Source organism: Tamandua tetradactyla, chromosome 4, assembly GCF_023851605.1.
Source record: "Tamandua tetradactyla isolate mTamTet1 chromosome 4, mTamTet1.pri, whole genome shotgun sequence".
NCBI lineage: Eukaryota > Metazoa > Chordata > Mammalia > Pilosa > Myrmecophagidae > Tamandua > Tamandua tetradactyla.
Window position 1 is genome coordinate 63,338,165 of NC_135330.1, and position 15,456 is coordinate 63,353,620.

The window sequence follows — 15,456 nt, forward strand, 5'->3', positions numbered from 1 at the left end:
GTTACAAGGGGCTGTTGGGGGCAGAGAATGGGGAGCTATTGCTTAATGGATTCAGATTTTCTGTTTGAGATGACGAAAAAATGCTGGAAATATAGTGGTGATTGACTGCACAACCCTGTGAATGCATTTAATACCATTTAAAGAATTGTTAAATGATAAATTGCATGTTATATATATTTTACCACAATAAAATTTTAAGGAAATAATTATTGAATAAATACGTTAATAAGTTTTAGGTTTTGGGAAGCCACCAGTGGTTTCAGAGTGCCGTGACCTCACTTTTATCAGCATCTCCCTGATGGCCTGTGGAGGGCCTTGAGGCCCGTATGGGGCCTTTGAAGTGACCTAGGTGACAGCTGGCCGTCATTTGGATTAGGGTGCTGTGGAGGTGGAGAGGCTGCTGGTTGGACTCGGGTGCACCGTGAAGGCATAACTAGCAGCATGGGCTGGTGGACTCTGGCATGTTGCAGCTGTGCTCTCAGGGGTTCAGGTCGGGGCAGCCTGCAGACTGAGGGACACATGGGGCATGAAGTGAGACGTGCATTTTATTAGGATTGTGAGCAGGGGAGGCTTCTTCCGATGGTGGCGGTGGGAAATTGAAGTCCACACTTTGCCAAAGGGGCAGTGCCAGGGCTTATAAGGGTTTAGACATGGCTGTGAGAACAAGAGTTCCAGCAGGGTCTGGACACACCAGGGTTTGGAAGTTTGTTATCAGCAGTGATCAGGGGAGGGGAGTCTCTGTGCCTTGTTTCCGACACCATTGGTACATTCTCCCCCCCGGAGGTGGGCTGAGGACACTCAGTGTCTGCCAGGTCACGTTCGCAGCTACGTGCAGTCACCTGCTCCCACATGGAGGGGAGGGCCGGGCCCTGGGTCCCCACACATGTAAAAGAGAGGAGTCAAGGATGACGACAGGGTTTTACCCTGCGGAACTGGCTCAAATCCTGAGCTGACCTCTCTAAAATCTCTTAGAGTTGTTGTCAAAGCTTACCAAGAGAATATGATTGGGATCAGCCATGGTTTATCAAGTCCTTCCAGCAGGTGTGGAGTTGGGCTATTGTTTCATTAATTCCTTACTTGTCTTTGAGATGGGTCCTATCATTATCTGCAAACATCCCTGAAGAAAGTCCGATGGGTCCGGGTTCCCCTGTCACCTAGGAAAGCATCTGCTGGTGCTTTGCTCCTGGGTTCCGTTGTTTTAGGTCCTTGCTTGCTCCTCCACGGACACCTCTCAGAACTCTCTGTGTCCTGTGGGTTTTCTCTTGGCATCTTTGGGCGTTTCTCTCTCTCTCCTTCCTTCACTTAGTTTCATCTCTCTGCTCTCTGTAATATCTATCCTTTTTATCTGATTTACTCCTCTCAGCATTATGTTCTTAAGGTTCATCCAATGGTGTTATATGCTTTGGGAACTCCTTTCCGTCTACTGCTGCATAACCATTCCATTGTATGTATATACCACATTTTGTTTATCCACTCATCTGTTAACAGGCACTTGGATTACTTCCATCTTTTGGCAACTGAACAGTGTCACTATGAACATCGGTGTGCAAATGTCTGTTCGTGTCACTGGTTTCATCTCTTCTGGGTCATATACTTCAAACTTCATATACTGAGTTTTGATATTGCTGGGTCATAGGGTAACTCAATATTTAGTTTTCTGAGGAATCACCAAACTGATTTCTACAGTGACTGAACCATTTTACATTCCCATCAACAATGAATAAGTGTCCCAATTTCTCCACATCCTCTCCAACATTTAAAGTTTCCTTTGTGTTTAATAGCAGCCATTCTTATACGTGTGAGGTGATATCTCATTCTTGTCTTAATTTGCATTTCCCTTATAGCCAATGAAGATGAGCTGCCCTTCATGTACTTTTTAGCCACCTGTATTTGCTCTTCAGAGAAGTATCTATTTATTCATATCCTCTGCACATTTTGTAATTGGGTTGTTTGTTCTTTTGTCATTGAGTTGTTAAATTTCTTAATGTACACAGGATATCAAGCTTTTATCCAATATGTGGTTTCCAAATATTTTCTCCCAGTGAGTTGGCTGACCATTCACCTTTTTGACAAAATCCTTTGAGGCACAGCAACTTTTCATTTTAAGGAGTTTACATGAATGTATTTTTTCTTTCACTGCTTGTGCTTTGGGTGTAAAGTTTAAGAAGCTACTTCCTATTACTAGATCTTTAAGATATTTCCCTCTATTTTCTTCTAGAAGTTTTATGGTACTGGCTCTTGTACTTAGGTCTTTAATTCATTTTGAATTAATTTTTGTAAAGGGTGTAAGGTAGGGGTCCTTTTTTTATTCTTTTGGCTATTGATATCCAATTCTCTCATGCCCATTTATTGAAAAGACTATTCTGTCCCGGTTTAGTAGGTTCAGGGGCCTTATTGAAGATCAATTGTCCATAGATTTGGTGGTCTATCTCCACACTCTCAATTTGATTCCAGTGGTCAATACTTCTATCTCTGTGCCAGTACCAGGCTGTTTTGACCACTGTGGCTTTATAGTAAGCTTTAAAGTCATGAAGTGATAGTCCTGCACTTCACTGTTCCTTTTTTAGGATATCTTTAGCTATTCAGGGTCTCTTTCTCTTCCAAATAAATTTGATAACTAGCTTTTCCTAGTCTTCAAAGTAAGTTGTTGGGATTTTGATTGGTATTGCATTGAATCTGTAGCTCAAGTTGGGTAGAACTGACATCTTGATGACATTCAACCCTCCTATCCATGAGCTTGGAATGTCTTCCATCTATTTAGGTCAGTTTTTCTTTCTTTTTGCAATATTTTATAGTTTTCTTGTGTGCAAGACCTTGACAACCCTGGTTAGGCTTGCTATTTTGAATGGAATTTTTTCTTAATTGTCTCCTCAGATAGTTCATTCTTGTGTATAGAAACTTTACTGATTTTCATACATTAATCTTGTATTGCACCACTTTGCTGAATTTGTTTATTAGTTGTAGTAATTTTGTTGTTGATTTCTCAGTGTTAGTTCTAAGTATAGGATCATGTCATCTGCAAATAGTCAAAGTTTTACTTCTTTGTTTCCTATTTGGATGCTTTTTATTTCTTTCTCCTGCCTAATTGCTCTAGCTAGGACTTCTAGTATAATTTGAATAATAGTGGTGACAATGGGCATCCTTGTCTCATTCCTGATCTTAGGGGGAATGCTTTCAATACTGGCTATGGGTTTTTCCTATATGCCCTTTATGATATTGAGGAATTGAGGAACGATATTGAGGAATTGAGGTAGGAATTCCTTCAATTCCTACCTTTTGAAGTGTTTTTTATCAGGAAAGGGTGCTGAAATTTGTCAAATACTTTTCAGCATCAATCAATATGATCATGTGATTTTCCCCTTTTGATTTGTTAATGTGCTGTATTACGTTGATTGATTTTCTTATGTTGTATCACCTTTGCATTCCTGGTGTAAACCCCACTAGGTTGTGATGTATAATTCTTTTAATGTGTTGTTGGACCTGATTTGCTAGTACTTTGTTGAGAATTTTTGCATCTGCGTTCATTAGGGAGATTGGTCTGTAGTTTTCCCAATTTTCCCAATTGGTCTGTAGTTTTCCCAATTTTGCATCTATGTTCATTAGGGAAATTGGTGTGTAATGTTCCTTTCTTGTAGTAACTTTATCTGGTTTTGGCATTAGAGTGATATTAGCTTCATAAAATGAGTTAGGTAGCGTTCCTTTTCTCTCGACTTTTTGGAAGAGTTTGAGCAGGATTGGTGTTAGTTCTTTTTGGAATGTTTGATAAAAATCCCCTGTGAAGTCGTCTGATCCTGGACTTTTCTTTGTGGGAAGATTTTTTTTTTTTTTTTTTTTTTTCATAGGCAGGCACCAGGAATTGAACTGGGGTCTCCGGTATCACAGGCAAGATATCTGCCACTGAGCCACCATCACACCGCCCAGTGGGAAGATTTTTGATGAGTGATTGAATCTCTCTACTTGTAAATGTTTTGTTGAGATCTTCTATTTCTTCTTAAGTCAGTACAGGAGTTCATTTGTTTCTAGGAATTTGTACATTTCATCTCAGTTGTCTAGTTTGTTGGCGTATAGTTGTTCTAAGTTGTCTAGTTTGTTGGCGTATAGTTGTTCATAGTATTCTCTTATGATTTTTAACATTCATTCAGGATCCATGGTAATGACCCTCCTCTCATTTCTGATTTTGTTAATTTGTGTCCACTCTCTTTTTTTCTTTGTCAGTCTAGCTAGGTGTGATCAGTTTTATTGATTTTCTCAAAGAACCAAATTTTGGTTTTGTTGATGCTTTCTATTGTTTTCTTGTTCTCCAGTTTGGTTTTTTTTTTTTTTTTTTCTGCTTTAATCTTTGTTATTTCTCCTCTTTTATTTGCTTTGGAGTTAGTTTCTTTCTCTAATTTCTCCATGTGAGCAGTTAAGTCCTCAATTTTTGCTCATTTTAGTTTTTTAATATAGGCCTTTAGGGCAATAAATTTCCCTCTCAGCACTGCCTTTTCTGCATCCCATAAGTGTATTCTCATTACCATTAGTTTCCAGATATTTACCAATTTCTCTAGCAATTTCTTCCTTGAACCACTGATTATTTAAGAGTGTGTTGTTTAATCTCTATATATTTGTGAAAGTTCTGGTTCTTTGGTGATTATTAATTTCCTGCTTCATTCCATTGTGATCAGTGAAAGTGCTTTGGATAGCTTCAATCTTATTAAATTTATAAAAGCTTTCTTGTATGCCAGCATATGATCTATCCTGGAGAATGTTCCATTGTGCACTAGAAAAGAGTGTATATCCTGGCATTCTGGGGGTGTAATGATCTATATATGTTTACTAGGTCTAATTCATTTATTACATTGTTTAAGTTCTCTGATCCTCTGTCTGGTTATTCTATCTATAGAGGAGAGTGGTGTATTGAAGTTTCCCACTATTATTGTTGAAACATCTATAGCTCCCTTCCGTTTTGCCAATGCTTGCCTGATGTACTTTGGAGCTCCTTGATTGGGAGTATAGACATTTATGATTGTTATTTCTTTTTGATGAATTGTCCTTTTATTAATATGTAGTGTCACTTGTCTCTTAGGACATCTTTACATTTAAAGTCTATTTTATCTGATATTAGTATAGCTACATCTGTTTTCTTTTGGTTATAGCTTGTGTAGAACATCATTTTCTGTCCTTTCACCTTCAATCTATTTTTGTCTTTGGGTCTAAGATGTGTCTCTTGTAAACAGCATATAGATGGATTATATTTTTTAATCCATTCTGCCAATCTGTATATTTTAATCGGTGAATTTAGTCCACTGATATTCCAAGAAATTACTGTAAAAGCAGTTCTTGAATCTACCATCTTATCCATTAGTTGTTATTTTTTGTTTTTGTTTTTTTTGGCTTAGGCAGGCTTTGGAAATTGAACCTGGCTCTCTGGCATGGAAGGCCAGAATTCTGCCACTGAGTCACCATTTGCACCTCCCCATCCATTAGTTTTTTTTAATTTTTAATTTTATTTATTTATTTATTATTATTTTTTATTTACATGGGCAGGCACAGGAAATCGAACCTGGGTCCTCTGGCATGGCAGGCGAGCATTCTTGCCTGCTGAGCCACCGTGGCCTGCCCACCATCCATTAGTTTTTATTTGTCAGATCTACATATTCTTTTCCGTCTCTCTCTCTTTTTATCCTTTAAATTACCCTTACTGATACCCTTCAATTCTGTTCCCTCCTCCAGACCTCCTTTCTGTCTCTCTTTTTTCAGATGACAGGACTCCCTCTAGTATTTCTTGAAGGGCAGATATCTTGTTGACTCATCTCTTGGTTGTTGTCTTTGAAAATTTTAATCTCTCCTTTAGTTTGAAGGACAGGTTGGCTGGATAAAGAATTCTTGTCTGGAAATCTTTCTTGTTCAGGATCTTAAATATATCATACCACTGCCTTCTCACCTCCATGGTTGAGTAGTCTAGACCCAGTCTTATGCATTTTCCCTTGTATGTAGTAGATCTCTTTTCTTGTGCTACTTCCAGGACTTTCTGCTTCTTTTCAACATTTGACAGTCTGATTAGTTTGTCTTGGAGTAGGCCTATTTGGATTTATTCTATTTGGGGTTTGTTGGGCCTCTTTGATTTGCATAGTTATGTCTTTCGTAAGAGTTGGGAAGTTTTGCCTGATTTTATCTTCAATCAACTTTCCCAGCCCTTTACTTTTTTTCTTCTCCTTCTGGGACACCAATGATTCTTATATTTGTGTACCTTTTATTGTCCATCATTTCCCTAAGATCCAGTTTCATTTTTTCCATATTTCTTGCCATTTGTTATTTTGTGCACTCTAGTTCAATTGTTCTGTCTTCTAGCTTACTCATTCCTCCTTCTGCTTTTTCACATCTGCTGTTGAGTGTCTCTAGTATATTTCTACTTTGGTCTAGTGTATCTTTCATCTTTGTGAGATCTGTTATTTTTCTATTTAATCTCTCCAATTCTTCTTTATGCTCTTCTAGTGCCTTCCTGATATCCTCTACTTCTTTCTAAGTATCCTTGAGTAGTTGTTCTGTATTCCGTGTCCCCTCTGGTCTTTTGATTTGGTCTTTTGATTTAGTCATTTGGCTGGGCCGTTTCTGCCAGAATCTTTGCTTTGTGATTTTCAGTTGTGTTTGGGGCATTTGGTTATCTTAATATAGTTCTTTTTCAAGTTTATTTCCTTTACTCATCTAAAGTTTTGTATTTACTTTGATTTTCACTGAAGGTTCCCTTTTGCACTTGGTTTGTAATTCCCTGTCAAATCAAGGCCAGGATCTCATGTAGAGGATACAGTTCTACTTGAGGGTCTATTAAAAGCTAGGCAGGGATGCACAGGTAGTTCAGTGGAAGAATGCCCGCCTGCCACACAGGAGACCTGGTTTCAGTACCCAGCCCAGAGCATGGCCCATTCTTAAAAGAAGGTACTCAGACAGCTCTTATTCTCCCTATAAAAAGCAAAAAGACTGAAGGCACCCACTGCAGACACCCACAGTCCTGTCTCTCAGTAGGTAGACATTCACACCCACTAAACACCGAGCTTAAAGTTCCAAAAAGGCCTGAGAAAAGACCTAACTACAACCTGCTGCCTGAGATAGCAGGTAATGTTTGTTTTCTAGCCTAGCACTCAGCACAGGGCCTTCATTTAAGACACACATTCAATAAATATTTGCTGAATATCAAATGAGAAACACTTAATGAAGTTCCTTACTCATAGGAGACAAAAGTAAATACATATTCCCCAAGCCCTGGACAATAGTCTCAACAAACTGCCTTCACCACCATTTTGCCAGAACTGGCAGGCTTGACTTTTCACTTTGCTTCCTAATGAGCCACAGAAGGGCAGAGAGACAAAAAGGTTGGGTACACTCTTGGAATGAATAATGGCCAAGATTCATCAGATCTGCTAAAACATGCTACTTGCTGTTTTCTCTTTTGTAGTTCCTAACCAAGACAAACCACTTGGGATGGAAAATTCCGAATGCTACCAGAGGTAGAACTGGGTAAAGGAGATAAGTGAAGACTTCCAGCCTCTTGGACACCAACTACATTGTTTAAGAAGGTTGAGGGTGGAAGTAGAGGCAGTTTCTCAGATGACTTTTTTCAAATCCTCTTCACTAATACCTGATCTGGTGGAAGAAATTAAATTGAATCCTAGGACATGGATCCTCCTCAGACAAATCATTAGAAGTTTTCCTCACTATTCTAGTTACTTTCTTCTTCCCTGGTTCAGAATTTTGGTAAGAGCTTCCCAGGATATGCAGATGGGAAGGAAGAAGACAGTCATACAGTTCACTCCATCTGCTGGCTTACACATGGACCATACCATGGATGGAGTCACTCTTAGTGGAAGTTTAAAAAAACAGGTTGAAATTGTAAAGCTCATTGCTCTGTGAGGATATATTTTAAATGAATCAAAACAACTCCCAATTTATTCTCTAGCATGCTCAAAGGATTTCTATGCTTTTTACTTATTAACAATACAAAGCCCCTCAAATTCCTGACACAAGTATTGGTAGTTCATCTACATTCTAAAGCCTCAGAAGAAAAAGTTGAATCTTGCTATCTGCAAGTCAGTAATCCATGGCAATTGGAGTTATTTTGTTCCAGTTTATAAAAGCTGATTGTTAAATTTTCACTTTGAGAACCGGCTGTTAAACACAGCCATTATTAAAATTTAAACTAAATAAACTTACAATTGAAAATTAAAAACAAAGGTAGAAAAAACTCCAAATTCATGGCTTCCTAATGATTTTATTACATTTACTGTTATTGATTCTCTTAAGTTTATGTCTGCTATATCTGTATGGCGGAAATGTTATATAAAGCTGTTCCTCTGCATCTCTTCCCAACCCTGCTTTCAGTGATATGTTGCTAGCTTGAAATCAGCCATGGTAGGAATATTTGCACAACAGAAACTGGCGAAAGCTACAAATCATGCCTTCCCCCCCACCCCGGGAAAGCCAACTGTTAATATTTCCCAGCATATCATTGCTAATAATCAGTTGGGTATTCTGTTTTTCTTTACTGAGTTTCACTAGCTTACAAAAGGTGTAGAAACAGCATTAAGAATTTTTTTAAAAAAAATCTCATTTAAATGTTACAACTTATATAAAGGGAAAAAAACTCTTTATACCAGTCCAAGGTCTTTTTTTTTTTTCTTTAACAAAAAAGCACAGACTACTGAACAATTCAAGCTGTGCAGAATACTGAAAGCAGTGCCTGTCAAGGAGTTACAACTCCTGTCTATAACAAATCCTGTAGTGATGCAATGAAGAAATGCAAACACACTCTCTTAGAAAGGGATAAGAGTACTGAGATCTCTGTAAGAAATGAAATGGCTAGTACAGTGACTGTTTGCTTGTATACTGGTTTACCTGCACTTTCTCCATGTGTATACAAATGTACATGTATAAATATAAAAATTAAATGGATGATGGTTCTCAATAACCTCTCCCCAGTACTGTGGTTAAATGCCTGACCCAAAAAAGGTTTTTTCTGAACCTATAGGCATCATGAAGTTAGCCACCTTCATCCACCAGCAATATGGTGTGGTGATGAGAAACTGGTTATAGAGAGAGACCTGGCTCAAGCACTGGCTTCACCTGTTCTAGCTGTGTGGCCCTGGGAAGGTTCTGAGGCTCTTCCAACCTCACTTTTTTTATCTGTCAGGTGGCATCAATTAAAGTAGCTTCCCTACCTCAAAGGAATTCTGAAAGGATTGAAAGAATTCATGTAAAGTACGTACTAAATGTTAGCAAATTTTATTTTTAAGATCTCCTCATTAGCATATGTATGATATATAGTTAATAAGTCAACCAGGTCCAACCTCTTTTGAAAGCTGGTGGGCCAAAGGGTAGAGTTTTAACTATGACTGTACATACTTAAAAATAATATCTATGCAAGGTGCCCACCAAACTTCTTTGTACAATCTAATTGTAGTGACTAACTCACCTTGGCAAAAAGTAAACAGCTGTATTTGACTTGTGATTTTTCAAGAAAACATCTTTTTTATATAGAGTTAGAGAGAGGAATTTATTTAAGCAGATCATGATTAACTGGGGATATAGAAAATAAGATTAAAACAAGTCTAAGCGTACCTTTCCTAAAATAAAATATTTTAAGTATAATAAGTGTGTTCTGTATTATGAAGGACAATTAGTCATCTAATAAGCTCAGAAACAAATAAATCTAATATTCTCTCAAGATAGGTTTCTCTCATACTACAGGTTCACATGGCTGATCTTTCTGGAAGAAAAAAAAACAAAACTCTCACAGACAAATGGACTGGGAGCCACTATTCCCTCATATATAATCAGAATAAGAGGAAAGCAGTTAAATTCCTATACTACACTTCAAAATCAGTTACAGAGCAGTAAGTAGGGCTTGTTTCCTCATCTCCTTCCTTTTAGAATTTCATCATCCTGAAGTGCTGTGGAATCATCCTGTTCTCAGATCTCCCTCTGCTGCTTTGACACCAGAATCTAATCATCAACACACCAGATTCACAAAAGGAAGAACAGGACATAGAGAAGACCTTTACAGAGAACTCTTTCATTCCTTCAAGAAGATTCTTTGAGTTCCTGCTATATTCAAGGCACTGATCAAGGTGCAAGGATACCGCAGTGAATCAGAGAGAAGTCTCCGCCCTCACAAAGAGTACCCTGTAGTTGGAGACACACACAGTGATAAATATATAAACCCATCACAGGTGAGAGCTGAACACCGTAAAGAAAAATAAAGCAGGGAAGGGAGTTGGGGATATAATATGGCAAGAGATGCTGTGGAAGGCCTTTCAGAGGCACCATTTGCACAGAAACCTAAATGATATGCAGGAGCAAGCCATCCAAGTACCCAAAAGGTCCTATCAGGCAGGAGACATAATTGCAAGGGCCTCAGACTAGAATATGCCTGAAGTATCTGAAGAACTTCAGGCCAGTGTGACTTACCTGCAGTGAGGAAGGGGAAGGGTAGCTGGAAACATGGTTGTGGTAGCTAGGGGCCAGATGATATAAGCCACGGTAGTGATTTGGATTTTCTTTTTCTTGGGTAATGAGAGATAATTGGGAGAATAGTGAGCAGGTGACAGGATCTGATCTACATATTTAAAAGTCTCTCTGTGGTTGTGTGGAGAAGAGACTGAGGGGCAAGAATGGAGTTGGGCAGGTTCACAGTACTACAAATACTTGGCTTGAATCTTGCAGATGACCAATCACATGACACCATGTTATCAAGCTAAAATTATGGTCACACGGTTCTAGGTCTCTTTGGTAGCATTTAATTTATTCCATCTGACCTCTCTTTTTTAGATTGGTTCACATGGAAAATATAGTTCCATTTAAAAATTTTAAAAATAGGTTGATTTTAGTTTCTTCTTTTCTTGTGCCCGAAGCCAGGAATCAGGTTCTTTGGCCCAGTGATTTCTTGAAAGTGCATACTACTTTGTTACCACCTACTTATAGTATATTACTTTTATATTTTCATTATTTTGTGAGATGTTCTGGTAACGTTTGTTGTCTTTGACAAGTGTTTCTAAGCTATCAAGAACTTGGGCTTGGGAGTAGCTGGAATGATTTACCAGTGTTAGAAATTTGCTGTCTCAAACATAAACTTTTTTTTAAAAAAAAAAGAATGGAGTTGGGGAGAGAAGTTAGGGTAAACCATAATAGACATGTAAGGGATGAGAGTGGCTTGGATTATGTTGTAGCAGTGGAAATGGTGGCAGTGATTAGACTACAGCTCGATCTTGAAGGTCAAGCTGACAGAATTCACTGATTTGGTATGGGTGTGTGGTGGTTTGAAGATGTCTGGGCCCCAAAACAGTATGTTCTTAAAGTTAATCCATTTCAGTGGATGTAAACCCATTGTAAGTAGGATCTTTTGTTGTGTAGGATCTTAATATGTGACCCACCTCATTTAGGGTGGATCTTAATCTTTTTATGGGAGTCTTTTATAAGAGAATAAAATTCAGACAGAGAAAGCCACAGAAGCAAGAAGCTGAAAGCAAGGAAACTTGGAAGAAAAGGAAGAGACCAGGAGACATCACCATGTGCCTTTCCATGTGACAGGATTGATGACAGCTGGTCTTCAGGGAGAAAGCATTGCCTGAGGATGCCTTAGTTTGGACATTTTTCTCAGCCTTGAAACTGTAGGCTTATAAGCTAATAAATTCCCACTATTAAAAGCCAACTGACTTTATGGTATCTGCTTTTGGCAGCCTAGCAAAATAGAACAGATTTTGGTACCATTAGAGTGGAATGCTGCTATTGCAAATACCAAAAATGTGGGGAAAGCTTTATAAATGGGTAAGGGATAGATTCTGGAAGAACTGTGAGGTGCTTAATAGAAAAGACCTAGATTTCCCTGAAGAGACTGTTGGTAGAAATACGGAAGCTAAAGGTTCTTCCAATAAGTCCTTAGAACTGATAAATGTGTCATTGCAAACTGTCAGAAAGGTGATACTTGTTTTAAAGTGGCAGAGAATTTGGCAAATGTAAGTCCTGATGTCAGATGGAAGGCAGAATTTGAAAGTGAAAAGCTTGGATGTTTAGCTGAAATTTCCAAACTAAATGTGGAAGGTGCTGCCTGGCTTCTTGCAGCTTATAGCAAAATGTGAGAGGAAAGGGATAAGCTGAGAACTGAACTCCTGGGTACAAAGAAACCAGAAACGGATGGTTTGGAAAATTTTGAGCTTCTGGAAAATGAGTTCCCAGAGAATAGTGCCCCACATGAGGGCTTATTTGATCACAGAACCAGTCAACCATTTCAGTGCAACTCAGGAATGGAAATATAGTTACAAGAAAGGATTTGTATACTACATATAAATCTGACAAATTTTTTGTGAGATCTGTATAAACAGAACTACTGCCAGCCTGGACTAAAAGGGACATATTGAAGGAAAAATGACTTCAAAGGCAGAACCATGAAAGCTGAGGTTTGGAATAAAGACATCTTCTTAGGCCAAAACAGCATGCCTACCCATGTGTGTGGAAAGGTTTAGTATGCCCAGCAGGCCTTCTGCCCTGTTGTTCAAGAATAGTGTTACCACCTGTATTAGTTTGCTAGTACTGCTGGAAAGCAATATACCAGAAATGGAATGGCATTTAAAAAGGGAATTTAATAAATTACAAGTTTACAGTTCTAGTGCCGAGAAAATGTTCAAACCAAGACATCAACAAGAGGTTACCTTCACTCAGGAAAGGCTGATGCCATCTGAAACATCTCTGTCTGTCGAGAAGGCATGTGGCTGGCATCTGCTGGTCCCTTGCTCCTGGACTCTGTTGCTTTCAGCCTGTTTCCTGTGGGGGTTCTTCACTTGGCATCTGTGGGCCTTCATTTACCTCCTCTGGGACACAACTCTGGGTTCTGGCTTACTTAGCATCTCATGGGAAGGCACATGGTGACATCTGCTGAACCCTGCATCTCCTAACATCTGGGTCATGTGTTGGCTGTCAGCTCTGAAGCAACTGATCTCCAAGCATCTACATCAGCTCCAAGCTTTCTCCAAAATGCTTCCTCTTTTAAAGTACTCTAGTAAACTAATCAAGACTCACCTTGAATGGGAGGAGTCCCATTTCCATCTAACCAAAAGGCCACACCCACAACTGGGAGCACTACATCTCCTGGAGATAATCTAATCACATTTCCACCCTACACTATTAAATCAGGATTAAAAGAAATGGCTGTCCCCATAAGATTGAATCAGGATTAGAACATGGCTTTCCTGGAGTATTTAATAGTTTTAAATCAGCACAGCACCCCAGGTTTTGTCTAGTGGATTGTGAAGAGACTGGCCATGACTCCAGTGCTTGACAAGGGTGGAGCCAAGAACCTGGCCAGCTCCCCGATACTTGAAGATGTTTGAACTTTCACCCCAGTGCTTGGGGAGAGCATGGCTGCTGTGCAAGTGCTTGAAAAGGGTGGTGCTGCCACTTGGTCAGGCCCTAAGGATAAGGCATTTTCTATAGATGACTCTCAAGACCTTGAAATCTAATGGAACGTGCCCTGCAGGGTTTTAGAATTGTTTGGGAATTATGATCCTTGGTTTCCTTCCAATTTCTCCCTATGGCAATGGGAATGTTTATCCTATGACACTCCCTCCACTGTATACTGGACAGTTATTCTAGAGTTTTATGAATGAAAGTACTACATCCTGAAAATGAAAATCTCTCTTTAAAATTCATATGGACCCTGCATACAAATGGCTTCTAGAGCAGGATGAAAGAAACGCACCCACGTTTTATTTTTTTTTAATGGAATATGCAACATACTCTATCCACAATGAAATAAAGACAGAAAATGATTACAATTATAGAAAAGTCAATTTAAAAATCAAAAATGAAGGAGAAAAGAAAAATCTCTTTTGAATAACCGTGGCACAAATTGAAAAAGATATATATTATAAAAGTATTAATAATACTTGAATACATTATATAAAAGTTCCAATGCTATAGAGCTATAATATATTCACAGGAAATCAATAATTGTATTAATTTTTTCAAGTATTTAAAATAATTAAAATAAATTATATAAGAACCTATGGTGGTTTGAAGTTGTATGTACCCCAGAGAAACATGTTCTTAAATCTAATCCATTCCTGTGGGTTTACACCCATGGTAAGTAGAACCTTTTAATGAGGCTACTTCAGTTAATGTGTGACATACCTCATTCAGAACAGGTCTTAACTGGAGTCCTTTATAAACAGAATGACACTCAGACAAAGAGAAAAGCCACGGAAGCAAGAAGCTGAAAGCAAGGCAACCTAAAAGAGAAGGGAGATACCAGCAGAAACGACCATGTGCCTGGCCATGTGACAGAGGAGCCAGGATTGGTGGCAGCCAGTCATCAGAAAGAAAGCATCATCTTGATGATGCCTTGATTTGGATATTTTCACAGCTTCAGAACTGTAAGCTAATAAATTCCCATTACTAAAAGCCAACCCATTTTATAGTATCAGCTCTGAGCAGCTTAGCAAATGATAACAGGTGCGAAAGACAGGAATCAAGAATGACCAAAAGGTATTTAACCTGAGTAAGTGGGTATATCAGGAGGCCATTTAATACTGGAGGATAGTCAGTGGGTAGGAGTGTTGGGGGTGAAGTGGAACTCAAGAGTTCTGTTTTGCAATGTTCATTTTGAGACACTATGTTGGATGTCAAGAAGAGTGATGGATATATACATCTATATCTTAAAAGAAAGGTCAAGACTGAAGATACCAATTCTGTGGTCACATATAAACACAGTGTTTAAAGCTGTGGGGCAGAAGGAGACCACCTAGGCAGTGAAACCTACAGCTACAGAGAGGAGAGATCAAAAGACTGAACTCAGATTCCTCAATAGCTAGAGGTTTGGAAAAAAAGAATAGGAACCAGCAGAGAAAATGAGAGAAGCCAACGAGGTAGGATGAAATTTGGGAGAGAAAGAAGGAGGAAGTAATCAGTGCTGTCAAGAGGTCCAATAAGAGAACCGAGCATCAGCCTCTGATTTGGAAACATGGAAGGGTAATTTTGATAGCGAATGGTTTTCATTAATTATGATATATTCAAAAACAAGGTAACCATAAAATCAACTCTGATGCTCCAGCAACTTCCTTGACACCAATGCTTTGCCACCTTGCTTGCACAGCTGTTAGAGGTTATCTTTCATGTTCACTTCTCAATATTATATACATGGTCCTCTTATTTTACTTATTCCAAATTAAGCCAGCTTCATGGACTCCTTCCAGTTATGGGGTATATTCCAGTCAGTACAGTGCTTGATATTGACAATCAGTGTGAAATCTTAAGCTGTTAATGATTGCCTTCTACCTGAAAATGCCAAGTCCTAGAAAATTATCTAATGTTAGAGCATTCATAACTTTTTTAGTTTGTCATCAGATGCATCTTTACTATAAAACACAGAAAGTACTTACAAAATAGGAATCATGCCTCTCAAAAGGGGAAGTGTCAACAGTCAAAAAAGAAAAG

The 15,456-nt window shown here is 38.7% G+C and overlaps 1 protein-coding gene across 2 annotated transcripts in view; it reads left to right on the forward strand.

Moving 5' to 3' along the window:
- Positions 1 to 15,456, forward strand: part of SLC60A1 (solute carrier family 60 member 1) — a 61,138-nt gene extending 45,682 nt beyond the window's left edge. The window contains exon 10 of one of the 2 annotated variants that reach the window (XM_077157566.1): positions 14,196 to 15,456. In XM_077157566.1, the coding sequence (XP_077013681.1) occupies positions 14,196 to 14,200 (5 nt within the window). In that variant the 3' untranslated portion in view covers positions 14,201 to 15,456. Of the gene's footprint in view, positions 1 to 7,432; positions 13,881 to 14,195 lie in introns of those variants that run through there. The other variant, XM_077157565.1, reaches the window with a different exon arrangement.